Here is a 14,797-nt window from a genome sequence, read left to right on the forward strand (position 1 = left end):
AGATCATCGGGTTCCACGCACTAGTACAAAAACGACTTTTGGGTGCGAATATTCGCACTCGCACCCAAAAGTCATTTTTCGCACCCAAAAACACCTTTAGGTGCGACTTTTCCGCACCCGAAAGTCCGCACCTAAAGGTCTTGGGTGCGAAAAGTCGCACCCAAAAGTCATAACTTTCGGGTGCGACTTTTAGATGCGATATTTCGCACCCATATTCACACCAAATTATGACTGAGAGTATGTTGAAAATAGCGGGAAAATATTTTTGGGTGCGACTTTTCGCACTCAAAAATCATTTGCATTCACTTTTGGGTGCGAAAAAGTCGCACCTAAATTTGGCGTGTACGCCTTTGGGTGCGACTTTTCGCACCCAACGGTGACTTTTGGGTGCGACTTTGTCGCACCCAAATATGGCAGGTATGCTTTTGGGTGCGACTTTTCGCACCCAAAAGTCATTTGCATTCACCTTTGGGTGCGAAAAAGTCGCACCCAAATTTGGCGGGTACACCTTTGGGTGCGACTTTTCGCACCCAAAATACCCTAGCCGCCATATTTGGGTGCGATAAAGTCGCATCCAAAGGTAAAAGTAATCCATTTTTTTTTAATTCTTTGTGCTCATTTTCTAAATCGCATTAATTAAAATATTCATTAAATAAATTGACTAATAACATTCATTTGAAAATTCATTAGATAATTTTAGTTAAAATAGAATATAAATAATATTAATTGCATAAAGATAATAAAAATTCCGATGTTTGATAAATAATAAAATAAACGTTTAATCTATTTTTTTTCTTTCCCTTTTCCTCTTCCTGGGGTTCTACGCCACTGCTTGATTGCAATACCTCCTCTTCCGCTAAATCTTCCTCGTGCGCTGTTCCCGCTCGTCGTACGCTCTCGGTGGAACTCAGCTGAAGCTGGCGGCGTCGTCTGAGTATCTGCCATTAAAACTGATGGCGACGTCGTCTGAGGATCTGCCATTGAAACTGATGGCGGCGTCGTCTGAGGCATCGGCATCATTTGAGGCATCGGCGTCATCTGAGGCTTCGCGGCGCCGGACGACATATGAGGCAAGGGTGAAAAATTCTGTGTGAACGCGTAGAGCTGTCGCTGCATCTCCTCCATCTGGGCTTGAAAGGATCGCTTGAACTCGTCCATAGCAACTTGGTGTGCCGCCAATTGGGTCTGTAGCTCACTAAGTGCTGGATCTGGAAAGCGCCGCGATGACGAACTTGATGATCTCAGGACCGAGGGACCTATCCCGACATACCAATCTTGACGTTGCTCGAGCTCGCCGTGATGATACCATTTGGTGTAGCCCGGGGTAAATCCATTGTTTAGCAGATGATTCCTTAGAATCCCGATGTCGTGCCATCTCACGTTATTGCAAGGTCTGCAAGGACACCGATATTCACCACGTTCGTTCGGGAATCTTCTTGCAGCGCGGATAAACTCGGATACTCCGATTTTATACTGCAAGGACAGCCGATTGTTCTCGGTGATCCAGTCTCTACTTGGATTGGACATTGATTTGGCTAACGAGAGAGAAAGATAAAATTATTGAGAGTTATTGTTAAGGGACAAGCGAATGAAGAAGAGATTATGAATTTTACGTTATTTTGAAGTCGGAATAAAAAAATTGGGGTTTTGAGATTAATTGGTTGGAAACTCTACCGAAATTTCGGCAGAGTTTCCCATATAATACTAAAAAACCAAAAACCTGCAAACTCATTTAAAAGCATATACAAATCATCCAAAAACTATCATTATAATTAACTAAACCCTAAACCGAGCTTACGTGGCTCGGTTACAATGTTTTAATCGTAATATCTAACAAATCATGTAACTTAAGCATTTTATCAACCGTAAATCTAACCATGTTATTTACTAAACAATTTCAAACTAAGTAACTAATAATATTATTTACAATTTACTTGAAAAATTAACAAACTAACTAATTATATCAACTTAAATTAATTCAAACATAACATATCTTAATTCAATCCAAACATATCATTTACTAAATCACAAACCTAAGCATGTTACTATACAATCTAAACATATTATTAAATTAATTCAAATTAACATTACTAAAATCAACATAACATTTGTTAATTCAATCCAAACATATCACTTACTAAATCACAAACCTAAGCATTTTATTATACAATCTAAACATGTTATTAAATTAGTTCAAATTAACATTACTAAAATCAACATAACATTTGTTAATTCAATCAAATATATCATTTACTAAATCACAAACCTAAGCATTTGACTATACAATCTAAACATGTTATTAAATTAATTCAAATTAACATTACTAAAATTAACATAACATTTACAATATAACATTACTAACAAACTAAAATGTGTAAATTAACATTTCAAATTATAATTTACATATAAAACTAACCTAACTAAACTAAACTAGCTATCTAATTAACTTTTTAATTAATTAGACTACATATAAGAATATAAATAAATGAACTAACCTCTTGAAGAGTCGACGAGCAAAGACGGTGGCTTGAGGCTGTGAGCGACGGCGCAACGGACAAAAGCTCGGGGTTGTGTTGAGACGTCCTCGGACGAAGGGAGAGAGGCTGTCGGAGTGGGACTGTCTCGCAGCGAGAGCCTGTTTTGGGCAGCGAGGCTCGCAGAGACAGCGAGAGTGAGATTGAGAGGTACACTGAGAGAGAGAGAGAGAGAGAGATTACCGGTCGGAACTGGGTCGTGGAGACTGTGACTCGGTCTCGATCTTCAGCCGGAATGCGCGAATGGTGAAGACGACTCGGCTCGTCTCCGGTGAAGCACGCCCGTGACTCTGTGGCGGCGAGAGGCTGAGGGTCAGAAAATCATTTACTTCCCAAGCTCCAATGACGCCTGAAACCACCACATTGGTCAGTCACATACACCGGCGAGAGGTGGCGAGAAGGAGAAAGAGAGAGAGAGAGAGAGAAAGAGAACACGTACCACATTGGTCGGTCGGTGAAGCACACGGCTGAAACTACCAGTGAAGCTCCAATGATTTGGCGCTGTTCAAGACTCCGGTGAAAGGCACGAAATTTCTGCGACTCCGGTGAAGGCGTTGTGCAAGCTCCAATGTGGCTGTGGAGTTCGTGAAGAAACTTGGGCTGTGGAGGTCGGAGATTGAATATTTTGCAGAGGGAAGAAGTGAGAGCGGCGGAGACAAATGAAGAAGACGAATTGAAAAAATTGATTTTATAAAAATACCTAGAATTTAGGTGCGACTTTGTCGCACCCAAAAGTCTCATTTTATAAAAATACCTTTTGAAGTATAAAAAAGCTCATGAAATTTATTGGGAACTGATTATTAGCTATTCCTCTTCAGATCTTGATGACCGGATTTTAAAACAGCAGCAAGAAGAGGAAGAGCGGAAGAGTCTGCGTCGAGAAAAGAAGAAGGAAAAGAAGGTTAAATTGCAGTTTCTTTTCTATGCTTTGTGTCCTTTGATTATCATCGGATTATCGTCCCTTAATTTGTTGATCTGGGTTTCAGAAAGAGAAAGAAGTGGAAGAGGAACCTGAAGTTATATATATATATATCGAACATACATTCTAAGTTCAATTTTTACATATGTGACCTGTGGGCGCGTAAAAAAACTAATAAGTTAAAAAGGTGCTAGAAAGTTGAAAAACAAGCGCATTATTTCTACTTTCGTATAACATCGAAACTATATAATTATTAAAAAAAAAAAAAGGTTAGTCTAAGATATGGTAATACATATCAAGTCGAATCCATAACATTTACATAGTAGCTCAGATTTCGTTGGATTTGATAAAGCATGTCTTAGATGTTCTTGGTGGAGGAAAACGTAGTTTTTGAATTGGTTCGATAGACGGTTTCGACAAAAGATATAAAGATACATACTTTTTTTCAAAGTTTTTCTAACTTCTCCAACGAATTTCTTTTGTATAATCAGTTTAGTAACCATGCAAGGATCGTCACTCCCCAATGTCTCCATATTATAGCTCAGTGTTGTATTGTAAACACACGAGCTCTAACATGGCCTCGTAGCTTATGCTCTGTTTTCAATGCCTTGGACTCGCAATTGCATCCAAAACGTGAAAATGCACTGATTGAGTAATCAGAATGGTGTTATTAATCTTCTAATTGATGGTACTTATTCTCAAGCCCCCCTTAATGACGAATAATTCTTTTCTAAGTTAAAAAAAAAAAAAAAAAAAAGGTAAACGAAGCCATAGAAAAGAACTTGGAGCTGGTCGAGATTTCATTTCAATACAATTATAGGACGATTACTATTAACAGGTAATTTTACAATTTTGCAACCTAGAATTCGGATTCTTTCACTGACAAAAAAAACTCTCGACTTCGATCAGGAACTACTTTTTTCGATGATCCGAAACCTCCAAACCCCATCATAGCAGCAATATCACCATCCACTCCAGGTTCCTCTTCCACTTCTTTCTCTTTCTGAAACCCAGATCAACAAATTGAGGGACGATAATCCGATAATCCAAAGGACACAAAGCATAGAAAAAAAAACTGCAATTTAACCTTCTTTTCCTTCTTCTTTTCTCGACGCAGACGCTTCCGCTCCTCCTCTTCTTGCTGCTGTTTTAAAATCCGGTCATCAAGATCTGAAGAGGAATAGCCAATAATCAGTTCCCAATAAATTTCATGAGCTTTTTTATACTTCAAAAGGTTGGAAAATTAATAATTACAAAAAAAATTTGATCACTTCAAGTCTAACCTTGTTCCGAGAAGGTCCCGGGCTCTTTCCTCTTCTTAAGACTCTCAAACCGTTCCTGGACCTGCATTCATCCACAAGTGCTACAGTGAGTGCTTAGAATCGATGATAATTTTGAGCAATCTTTATCACTTCTACATATATTTGAACGATCACAAACTCGCCATTTTAACCAGAAAGTTAAAAAATAAAAAAATAAATAAATAAATAAACCAAGTCTACCAGCTGAAGAGATGCCCGCTCTACCCGCATCGACATACCCAAAGCCCTTTGATCTATGAGATAAATTAATGATAACAATAGTCAGAACCTAAAAACTACCATAAATATATATATATATATATATATATATATATATATGTAAAAGAAATGCCAAAAGGAATTTCGTAAAATATGTATCATTAAGGGTACATGGACGATAACGTACGTTTCTTTCCATTGATATGATCCAAATAGTTAGCAGAATCCTTAACCACACAGTCACATACTGAACAAAAGTATCCAGCCTGCAAAAGAACCAAAACAACATAAACAAAATGAAAAGAAAAGGGAAAAAAAAAGGATCGAATATCACGACCAACAGTGATATATCGAAATTTAAGTTAATCATTAACAGAGTTTTTTTTTTACAAGTCGTTAAAGTGGATGAATATCGAAGTTGCGTTCACAACTAAAGAAACGTATAAGCATTTTTTTACTGTAGTTAATAGAGTGCCGAGTAGTTAACGCAGGCACTAAAAGTGCATAATCACCTAACCCTATGTAATACACCACAAAAGTATTCTTTGAGTTCCAAATCTTACTTGAATAACCCATAAAAAATATCAGCCAACTTATGGTCCACGGGCATGAATGCAGGCAATACTAAATAGAATTATGTCGTTAAAGATGCAGAGGAACTAACCCATAAACATAACTTCAAAGCAATATATTAACAATTTGAAACCGAAAACAGATTAGAACTTATTTACGGAGATCAAAACCATGCATGTAGTAAAAACTCTACCTGTTGGCTGAGAGGTGCAATTGTTGTTACGACCTGCAAGGAAAAAAAAAAGTGAAAAAGCTTAAATTCAGAATACAACGGAGTAGCAAAAATTGATCAAGTATCACCAATTTTACGCCATTAAACCCGCCAGTTTAAGTGATTAAAAGAGAAAAAGTCCTTGAGGCCGAAGATTTGTAGTACCCGTGAATCGGAAAAGTGTCAGTGTCACTAAACAATAATTGATGTGTCAGTGTCACTGCAATGTCCTCACAAACTAGCAATGCTTACAAGTCCTTTACTTCTATGGCCTCAAACTAAATCAGCAACTTGTTTTCCAACTTCTTACTAGCTTTTCCAAATCAAGAGATTTATAAATGAATAAAAACCTAGAGCCAATGAACAACTTACTTGAGTTTTTCCCAAGCGAGAATTGAGGTCCACTTCATAATCTCTGGGTTTTAATGGTTTTCTTTGCACCGGAGGACCTTTTGCTGCAGAAATTATTATATATATATACCAAAATGATTGAAATCAAAACCCTTAAATCTTAATTATTTTTAAAGAAGAGAAAACAACACAGAAATATTTCACTCTCATAGAAAAAAATGAAGCTAACTTACATTTGGATTTATCTTTCGATTCTTCCTCCTGCATAAAATAAATAGCCAAAACGAATTTAGTTTGCAAAAGAACGTGAAAATTAAGTCCAAAGAAATCATTGAAGAGATCAACTTTTGAAATAAATTTTTAAAAAAATACCTTTCTTTCGCGTTCTCGAGCTCGTTCCAAGTACTCTTCTAGATCGAATTTCCTTCTAAATGTATTATCAACTCCAGCGGTCTACATATTAACAAACCACAAATTGACACTTAAATATTTTCCATTAAGAATCTATAATAACGAATTCAAATATTAAAAACTATAATATTGAAAGTTTAATTGAACTCCATTACTGTATAGATAACAAAAATTTATTTCTCCAAACACAACCGACTTTTTCATTACCCAAAATTATTCATTACAGAACAAAGTCAAATAATTTCTGAAGTCAACAAAACTAAAACTTTTCAAAATAGAGGAATAATAAAATCCACATTCAACAATATGAACTAAGAAAATAAATAAATAAATAAACAGTATTTTGTTACCTTATTATTATTTGTTTCCATTTTTTGGCCGGTCATAGTCCCTGCTTTATCACTGAATATTCAAAGAGAAAGAAAAATAATTAAAATAAACCAAATCAATCGAATTTCTGAAAACATAACTTTTTTTCTAAGGGTTTTTATAAAACAGTATAGAATCGGATTCTATACTGTTGAATGTTTGATCTACCATGGAAAACAGGAGAAGCTCTCAGTCTCTCAGTCAGTATAGAGAACAAATGTAGATATCAAGAATGGTTGTTCCTCTTTAAACTGAGACCGTTAAGCATCAAATATTATTTTGATTTTAAGTTTTTTTTTTTTGTGATCGATGAAGCAACATGAAAGAAAAAGGGGTAAGAAAAACCTTACTTCACATCGTATAAATTAGGGTTTAGCAAAAATATTATCAGTTGCTTTGTCACGGACCCACGACTATCACTTTCTCATTCCAATTGATTTTAAAAAGAAGTAAGAAAAAATATAAAATTTTGGTAAACACCCACACTTATCGTCACTCTCAATCCCAAAAAAAAAAGAAAAAATAATAAAAAAATAAAAAAATAATCGTACCTCCGTGTGTGTTTTCTCTTTCTGGTCGTATAACCGTCGGAGAAGAAGGGAAGTTGATAGAGTGCAAAGTGTAAATCAACGATGGCAAACGTAAATTGGCCGACAGGCGATGAAGCAAGGAAAAAAAAACGCGGGATAACACGAGAGGATGAATTTTGGATTGTGTATCTTTTTTTCTTTTAATCGAATTTGGATTGTGTATCTTAGATTTCATAGTAGCCCAATTCTGAGTTTCATGATTCCTTGGATCAACGTCTTCGGCCTATTTAAAGCCGATGGGCTTCGATAAGGGAAACCCATCTTTTTTGTGGAAATTGCTACCAATAACTTTTGTTTTCCTTTTTTTTTCACCATTAGCTGCCATCCGGTTTTCATTTCGTAAACCACTGCTATTCAATAGGCTTTGACTATTTTGCCCTTTCTTATTAGAGAGCAAACTCCAATATTAGAGTTGCCCACCTTTGCTGCACATCACCAAAATAATAATATTTAATTATATTTCTCTTTCACATCACTATAATACAAGCAAGTTGACTATCATATTTTCTCTTTATTTTCAACAAAATTTTATTTATTTATAGTTATAGGAAAATACATAGTGGGTAATAGAGAGACTTGAGAAAACTTTGATTTTGATTTGGAGATTATGAACATCAAGATGCTTATTTATAGTGGGAAATAAAATTGAATTCTTCTAAAATTGAGATTATGGTAAAATTGTTGACAACATCGTATAATTGAATGTAATTGTTACATGTTAATTAATAAATAACAATTTTATAAAATTGAGAATGTGTAAAAGAATTGAGAGTACGGTAATATTGTTGAGAACATGGTAAAAATAAATGTAATTGTTACATATAAATCAATAAATAATTGTATAAAAAAAATAGAAATATGGTTAAATTGTTAAATGAGTGATAGATAAAAAGCTCTCCACGTCAGCAAGAAAAAGCCAGCGTTGGAGCTACTCTCAGTTCATTTCCATTGCTTTTCACTTCATTTTCTTATTTTATTCTTCAACGGATTTATTTCGATATTGAGCTAGATCGATTGCTTTTTGATTCTTCGTCGTCGTCGATCCACTCTTCGAGATCGATTGCTTCGCCGAGGTAAAAAAATTTATTCTTCTCTTTGTCCGATTATTCGTCGCCGTTCTTTAGCCAATGTAATAATCACTTTTTGATTCTTCAACATCTATTTCTTTTGATCCTTCAACATTCTCAGAAATTTATTTCAGATTATGTGCCATCTTTTTATATGTTGTTTTGTTTCCATTTTAGGTCTGATTTTTTCTCGATCTCTGTTTTTCCTCCGTTAGTTTTGTTCTCGAACAGGCTCAAGAGTCTCAGCTCCGTCGGTACGATAAAATATTTTGATGTTTTGATATATATGTATGCCGAGAAATACGTATTTCACATCATTGTAGAAATATACGAATTTTTTTGTTTTTTTTTTTTCCATTTTTTTTTATTCCATCGCCATTGATTGATGAGTGTTGCAGCTTTATACTAGTTCTTTCAAAAAACCAAAACAAGAACAGATTTCTTAGGACACAAGCAACTAATTCAATGAACATAAAACACATCAAGAACACTCGATTTTATTCTGGTTCGGCAATTGCCTACATCAAGCCTCCCTTTCACGATGATCCACTATATGAAAACAATCAACAATACAAGAAGATCTTTGTATCTCTCGAGATTTCTCACTTTCTCAAACCCGTACAAGATTCTCTCTAAAGTGTTTATCCAATCTCTATTCTCTCTCTCTCTAGTTTGTTTTTCTGTTTCCCATATGTCCTAAACTACATTGCTTTTTCATTTATAAGCAATAGCATACACAAATTACATGGTAGAACATATTACACCAGATTACTTCCTACACAAGTAACTGTCTAACAAACTAACTAAAGCTGACGTGGTACCACTGAATCCTGATGGCTTCACTGCTGACTTGGCTTCACCGTGAAGATGAGATCAACTCCAACAATGAGTATTAAGATTGACAGTTTTTTTTTTTTTTTGTGCAGAAATAAGGAGAGATGACCGGTGATCCGATTTCCTCCTCTTATGTTTCATATTTGTAATTTTATTATACTGCAACATCCGTTTACAAAACTATATATATACAATGTATAATAAAAATATAGTCGAGTCTGATCTATTCTTTGGAAGTGACGTGCAATTCAATGATAAGTGTAACTATGTTTTTTAACACATCAATAAAGTTTTTCTTTATTTTTTGTTTTTCCTATTAACAAATATGAACATAACCAGTGATGCGAGAATTTCCAGAGAAGGAAGCGAATCAGTTCTGAGAGTCAGAGACTTTTTTTTTTCTTTTTTTACATTCATTCCGTATAGGTATAGATAACATGGAAGTTCGAGTTGGTCAAACAAGTCTGAACTCAAACAGCAAAAGACGCAACAACAATCCTTTACGGCTCCTCCGGAGGTCTCGCCGGAGCTTTTAGCAAGACCTATACGTCTCCCCCGGTTCGCCTCACATTCCTTTTTTAAGGTTTTATATGTAATTAAAAAGAATTATATTCCGCGCCTATGATTTTACGCATAAAAGCTTTCATCTCTTTTGCTTTTCCGTTTTTGTGTGACTTTGTGATAAGGGTTTTTCGTTTAGGCTTAGCTTTAGTTCTTAGTTGAATTGAATTTTGGGATTTATATCGCTTTGTCCATCGGTGCGACCAACTTTTTCCCTCTCTAACCCATTTCCATTTTTTAGCTTAAGGACTTTATTTCTTCTTTTTTTTCAATTTATGCACTATCGGGTTTGTATTCGGGGATTTTGGTTCAGGCCTCGCTTTAGTTCATAGGCGAATTGAATTTGGAGATTTAAATCAATTGTTCATCGGTGCGACTGTGTTTGTATATCACAAAACATAAATATAATATTAGAAGACCTCCCTCACTTACCCAAATCATATATTTTTTCTTTCATATATCAATCTCAATAACACAATAGATCACCAAGAAACAACAATAAAAGTCAAGGACAAACAAAAAGAAAACAATTAGTCTAGGGCTGGACAAAATGGTCGGTCGAAACTACGACCATCTTGTGATAGATGACTAGGGATCTTGAAATGCCTCAACCTTCCCTCTTGCTCCCTCATATAACCCTCACACAAGAAAGCCTCGGAGAACTCATCTTCGACGACCCTATTCACATCGTGGACGAACACGTCTGTCTCTCTCCCCCGAGCTGCGCTCCTCGCCATCATCCCTGCAGTGTATATGGCCGCCATCCTCCCCGGCGCGTCCTCGTAGTATCCAGTGGGAGCGTCGACCATGATCACGTCCCACTCAGTCTCACGAACTGCGTCAGGCAAATCCTTCAAAAACAGTGGACAAGACGGCTGCATGGGGTTAGAGGACCCCATGCAGTTAGGTCCACGTCCGATCTCCATGAGGCTTCCGGCCTGTCTGACCCTGGTGTGATATTCCACGTGTCGAGACTCTAGGTCTGGGAAGCTGAGTCTGATCTGCTCGATCCAAGCCTTGTCCTCTTCCAGGAACAGCGTGCGGCCGCCCTGGTTCAGGGCGGCCCACATCAAGCTGTCGTGCCCCAGGCCGAAGACGAGGAATTTGCACGGGGACCTCTTTTCGAGGACCCTCGCGGAGACTGATATCTCTCTTAGGGTTTGTTGCGGGGTTATGGCAGAGGTGGCGTAGTGGATTAGGGTTTTGGCCAAAGAGGGTGGGATTTTGGTGCAAGCTTGTTGAATTAACTTCTCGTTTTCGAATGGTTTATTTGGCGATGAATGCTCTACTAAGTTGGCGTTGTCATCTATGGAAGAAACGGATGACGATAAATTTGATCTTAGCAAGAATATGAGGATAAAAGCAATCAAAACTCCAAGGAGGAGTAACTTTGGGCTGAGAGATTTATGGGTTTTTGCTCTCATGGTGCTTTATATTTCTGACTGTTTTTTCTAAGGAAAGTAATCAAAGAAACCTTTTATTACTATATATATATATATATATATATATATATATATATATATATATGTATGTATATATATTATGGTGCTTAGGCATGAAGTTATTGAGTGTCAGATGGATATATGATGAAGACACTGGAGCTGTTTAAGGTTTTGGATGAAGCAAGGTTTTGAGTTGGTAGATCTCTAAGTTTGGTAAATATGCTTCTTTCCAATTTAATTATATTGTACTATCTTATACAACTTGAGATCCAACTGTAGATACATTGATGATTGTTTGTTTGTCCAGTTGCAGCTCGTATAATGCTAAATTCGGTCGAATTTCAGCGATCAAATTTACATATTTTTTTTTCGAATGATATGTGACAAAATTTAACTCAGATTATAACTCAAATGGTGCAAAAGGTCATTTCAAAAGTATACCGTGTGACTATTATTATTATTTAACCATCATATATATGTTTATATATACATATATAATTATTAGTGTCTTATTTGATTGAGCTTTTCGAATGAATACTAAACAAAATTAAGGGAAAAAAATAATTACACAAAAAATCTAAATCTCTATTCATATACAAATTTAATGTTAGCCGCCTTTTTTTTTTTTTTTAATATCGGACAATTAACTCATGTTTTGTTTTTGCTTATATGGGATAGATAATAAGAAAATACGATAAATAAGCACATCAAGGGATTTTGGGATTATGCACTTGTGTTAATTTGCTGGTATTTTTTTACCATTTTATATCGCGTTTTTCTTTTCAGCTGTCGTTTATAGTCACCCGTTAGTTGGATGTCGTTTTTATGAAATGGTCTCCTAAGGACACGTGCCATGTCGTTTCCTATACTTGTCGTTTCATGTGGATGTAGTGTTTTTTTCAAGGTGCATTGTATAAAATAAATCATACAAATTATAATGAATACGTAAGTTCTACTTTTTCATGGTCTAGTTTGTTTTTTCCACATAGTCCACCTGGCCCTGTAACTGAAAATTATTTATTACATAATTAATAAAAGTATATTAGGTACAAAATAATTGATCTCACATGCCACGCCAGCCAAAAGACTATTTAAAAAAAAAAAAAAACATTGGCTAAAATAAAAATCGGTATGTTTCAAGTGGGGGTTATATTTCTCTTATTCTTGGCATCGTTTGGCATAGCTTTGTTTTTAAAAAAAGTGCTTTTAGATTCAGTTTTTGAAAAAAACTGTTTTTTTCAAAAACTGACAAGATGTTTGGTAAACTGTTTATAAAACAGTTGTTGCTGGTAACAAAAACTGATTTAGCGTTTGGTAAAATAAATATATTATAGTAAAAAGACTAAAATAGACATAAAATAAATATTTAACAGTGTTATGGATAATCACGTGAGGATATTAAAGTAATTTTTTATCAGATACAAAAACGCTTTTTCTAAAAGCTAAGATTCTTAGCTTTTGTGATTCATGTACAATTTTTAAAATCGTTTTTGAAATTTTTTCTAAAAACTGTTTTACCAAACAGTAAGATTGCAGTTTGTTTTTTGCTAACAACAAAAACAGGCTTAAAAAAACTATGCCAAACACGCCCCTTATATGGCTGCTTTTTTATTCTCAATAAACGTAATAATCATCATATCCAAACTCACTTTGATTATTACGCATGTATTTAATAATCTTATTCTTACTGTTTTTATATATTCATTGCGATTACACTTAATGTAGACCATTATTACCATGATGTTTACATTTAAAGTTTTTTTTTTTTGACCTTCTGTTTAGGTCTTCAATTCGAAAATTTGGTAACTGTGGAAATTTTTGAAGTTAATATCCTCGTAATGATAATATAAAAAAAAAAAACGAGATTCCCCTATTACATATATCACAATCATTTGTCAAACATTAATCACACTTGTTATAATTATGAAACAATTTTATTCAACTATATATGTATACATAGATTTGTTTTACCTTTTTTTTTATGTGGTAATTAACCAAGTGCCACATTTAAACAACTCACTAACAAATGTCGAGGAAATAACAGACACAATATATATTTTTTTCAATCTTCAATTTTCTCCAAATTAGAGTGCATCGTTTCCCTCCAAGTGCTACTAAAGATTATTTTATGAAGAGTGAGTGTTTGTTATATTTCATAAATAAACTATGAAATGTGAGTGTTTGTTATAGAATAGAAATTGACACGTACATACTAAGAAGAGTTTGGAATTTATTTTTAGTTTTAGGGACTTGATCTCAATTTTTGTAATCCATTAGTAACATACAATTTCTTTTAGTGTTGGCATGATAAATTATTTGTATTCATAATAATTTCCATGATATAAAAAAAAAAAAAAAAATTTATCGAACATGCTTTTAACATTATCTGTTAAACAAAATTGTATAAAAGGAAAAGAGAAATTTCATTTTCTAGACCCAAAAGTTATGGAAATATCTCAATTAGACCCGCTAGTTAAAAAATATCTAAAATTGGACTTTTGTACCAATTTTGGACGAAAATACCCTTAATTCAAAATAACTCATATTCTTCTCTCATTTTCAAATCATCTTCATCACAATTCTTGTCACTTTCGAATTGGTTGCGCTAGGATTAGAACTCTCGGTGGTCGTGTCGGAATCCATCGGAACTCGTCGGAACGTGTCGGAATCCATCTTTGGAGGTGAATATATATTTTTTTTTTAAACTGGGAATTTCCGATGAAGATCATCGGAATCCATCGGATTCCGACCGAATCCGATGGATTCCGATGGTCTTCGTCGGAATCCATCGGAAATTTCCGATGGTCTTCATCGGAAATTCCCAGTTTAAAAAAAAAAATATATATAAATTCACCTCTAAATCTCATTCAAAATAACCTTAAAAAAAATTAACCTCTAATTCGGTCGAATTTGGTGTGGTGGGCGTTAGAACTCGTCGGATTTGGTATGGTTGGGCGTCGGAATGGGGCTCACGTCGGATTTGGTGTTCTTTGGTGTGGAGAGAAAATGAGAGTGAGAATGAAAGAGATGGAGAGAGGGTTTATTTTTGAATTAAGGGTATTTTCGTCCAAAATTGGTACAAAAGTCCAATTTTGGATATTTTTTAACTAGCGGGTCTAATTGAGATATTTACATAACTTTTGAGTCTAGAAAATGAAATTTCTCAACGAAAAAGAAGAAAGAGAATTCAAACTCGCCTTAGGTTGTCAACTATTCCGTTTTCACATCAAATCGGGTTAAAAAACGAGAGGTATCATTCTCAAACCACGGATCTTTTCAACATGTACATACAGCCAAAGAAAAAAATAAAAATAAAAAATAGAAAATACAGTGAAGCCGATACGGAAGTGCCACGTAGGTTCGGAGAGTTCCGAGCCAAGCTGTTTGCATGTTCCGAAGCTGGTGCCTCGGTGGA

General features: G+C 35.0%; 3 protein-coding genes across 3 annotated transcripts; all 3 read right to left on the reverse strand.

The window, feature by feature from the left end:
• Positions 1-700: 700 nt before the first annotated feature.
• Positions 701-2,632, reverse strand: LOC149398986 (uncharacterized). Its single transcript, XM_089613443.1, has 2 exons — positions 2,496-2,632; positions 701-1,535 (listed from the first exon to the last, which is right to left on the reverse strand). The coding sequence occupies exon 2, from the start codon at positions 1,525-1,527 to the stop codon at positions 784-786; it is 744 nt and encodes a 247-aa protein (XP_089469569.1). The 5' UTR covers positions 1,528-1,535; positions 2,496-2,632; the 3' UTR covers positions 701-783.
• Positions 2,633-4,226: 1,594 nt separating this feature from the next.
• Positions 4,227-7,587, reverse strand: LOC149398987 (uncharacterized). Its single transcript, XM_089612370.1, has 11 exons — positions 7,440-7,587; positions 6,870-6,921; positions 6,481-6,561; positions 6,342-6,369; positions 6,130-6,212; positions 5,740-5,772; positions 5,161-5,239; positions 4,956-5,008; positions 4,737-4,797; positions 4,541-4,623; positions 4,227-4,456 (listed from the first exon to the last, which is right to left on the reverse strand). The coding sequence occupies exons 2-11, from the start codon at positions 6,903-6,905 to the stop codon at positions 4,313-4,315; spliced, it is 681 nt and encodes a 226-aa protein (XP_089468496.1). The 5' UTR covers positions 6,906-6,921; positions 7,440-7,587; the 3' UTR covers positions 4,227-4,312.
• A 2,777-nt stretch (positions 7,588-10,364) lies between these two features.
• On the reverse strand, positions 10,365-11,437 carry LOC149398988 (glucuronoxylan 4-O-methyltransferase 1-like). Its single transcript, XM_089610323.1, has one exon. The coding sequence runs from the start codon at positions 11,362-11,364 to the stop codon at positions 10,471-10,473; it is 894 nt and encodes a 297-aa protein (XP_089466449.1). The 5' UTR covers positions 11,365-11,437; the 3' UTR covers positions 10,365-10,470.
• Positions 11,438-14,797: the final 3,360 nt, after the last annotated feature.

Source organism: Urtica dioica, chromosome 4 (genome assembly GCF_054948205.1).
Source record: "Urtica dioica subsp. dioica isolate 48M chromosome 4, U.dioica_male_clone48M_v1_H2, whole genome shotgun sequence".
Classification (NCBI taxonomy): domain Eukaryota; kingdom Viridiplantae; phylum Streptophyta; class Magnoliopsida; order Rosales; family Urticaceae; genus Urtica; species Urtica dioica.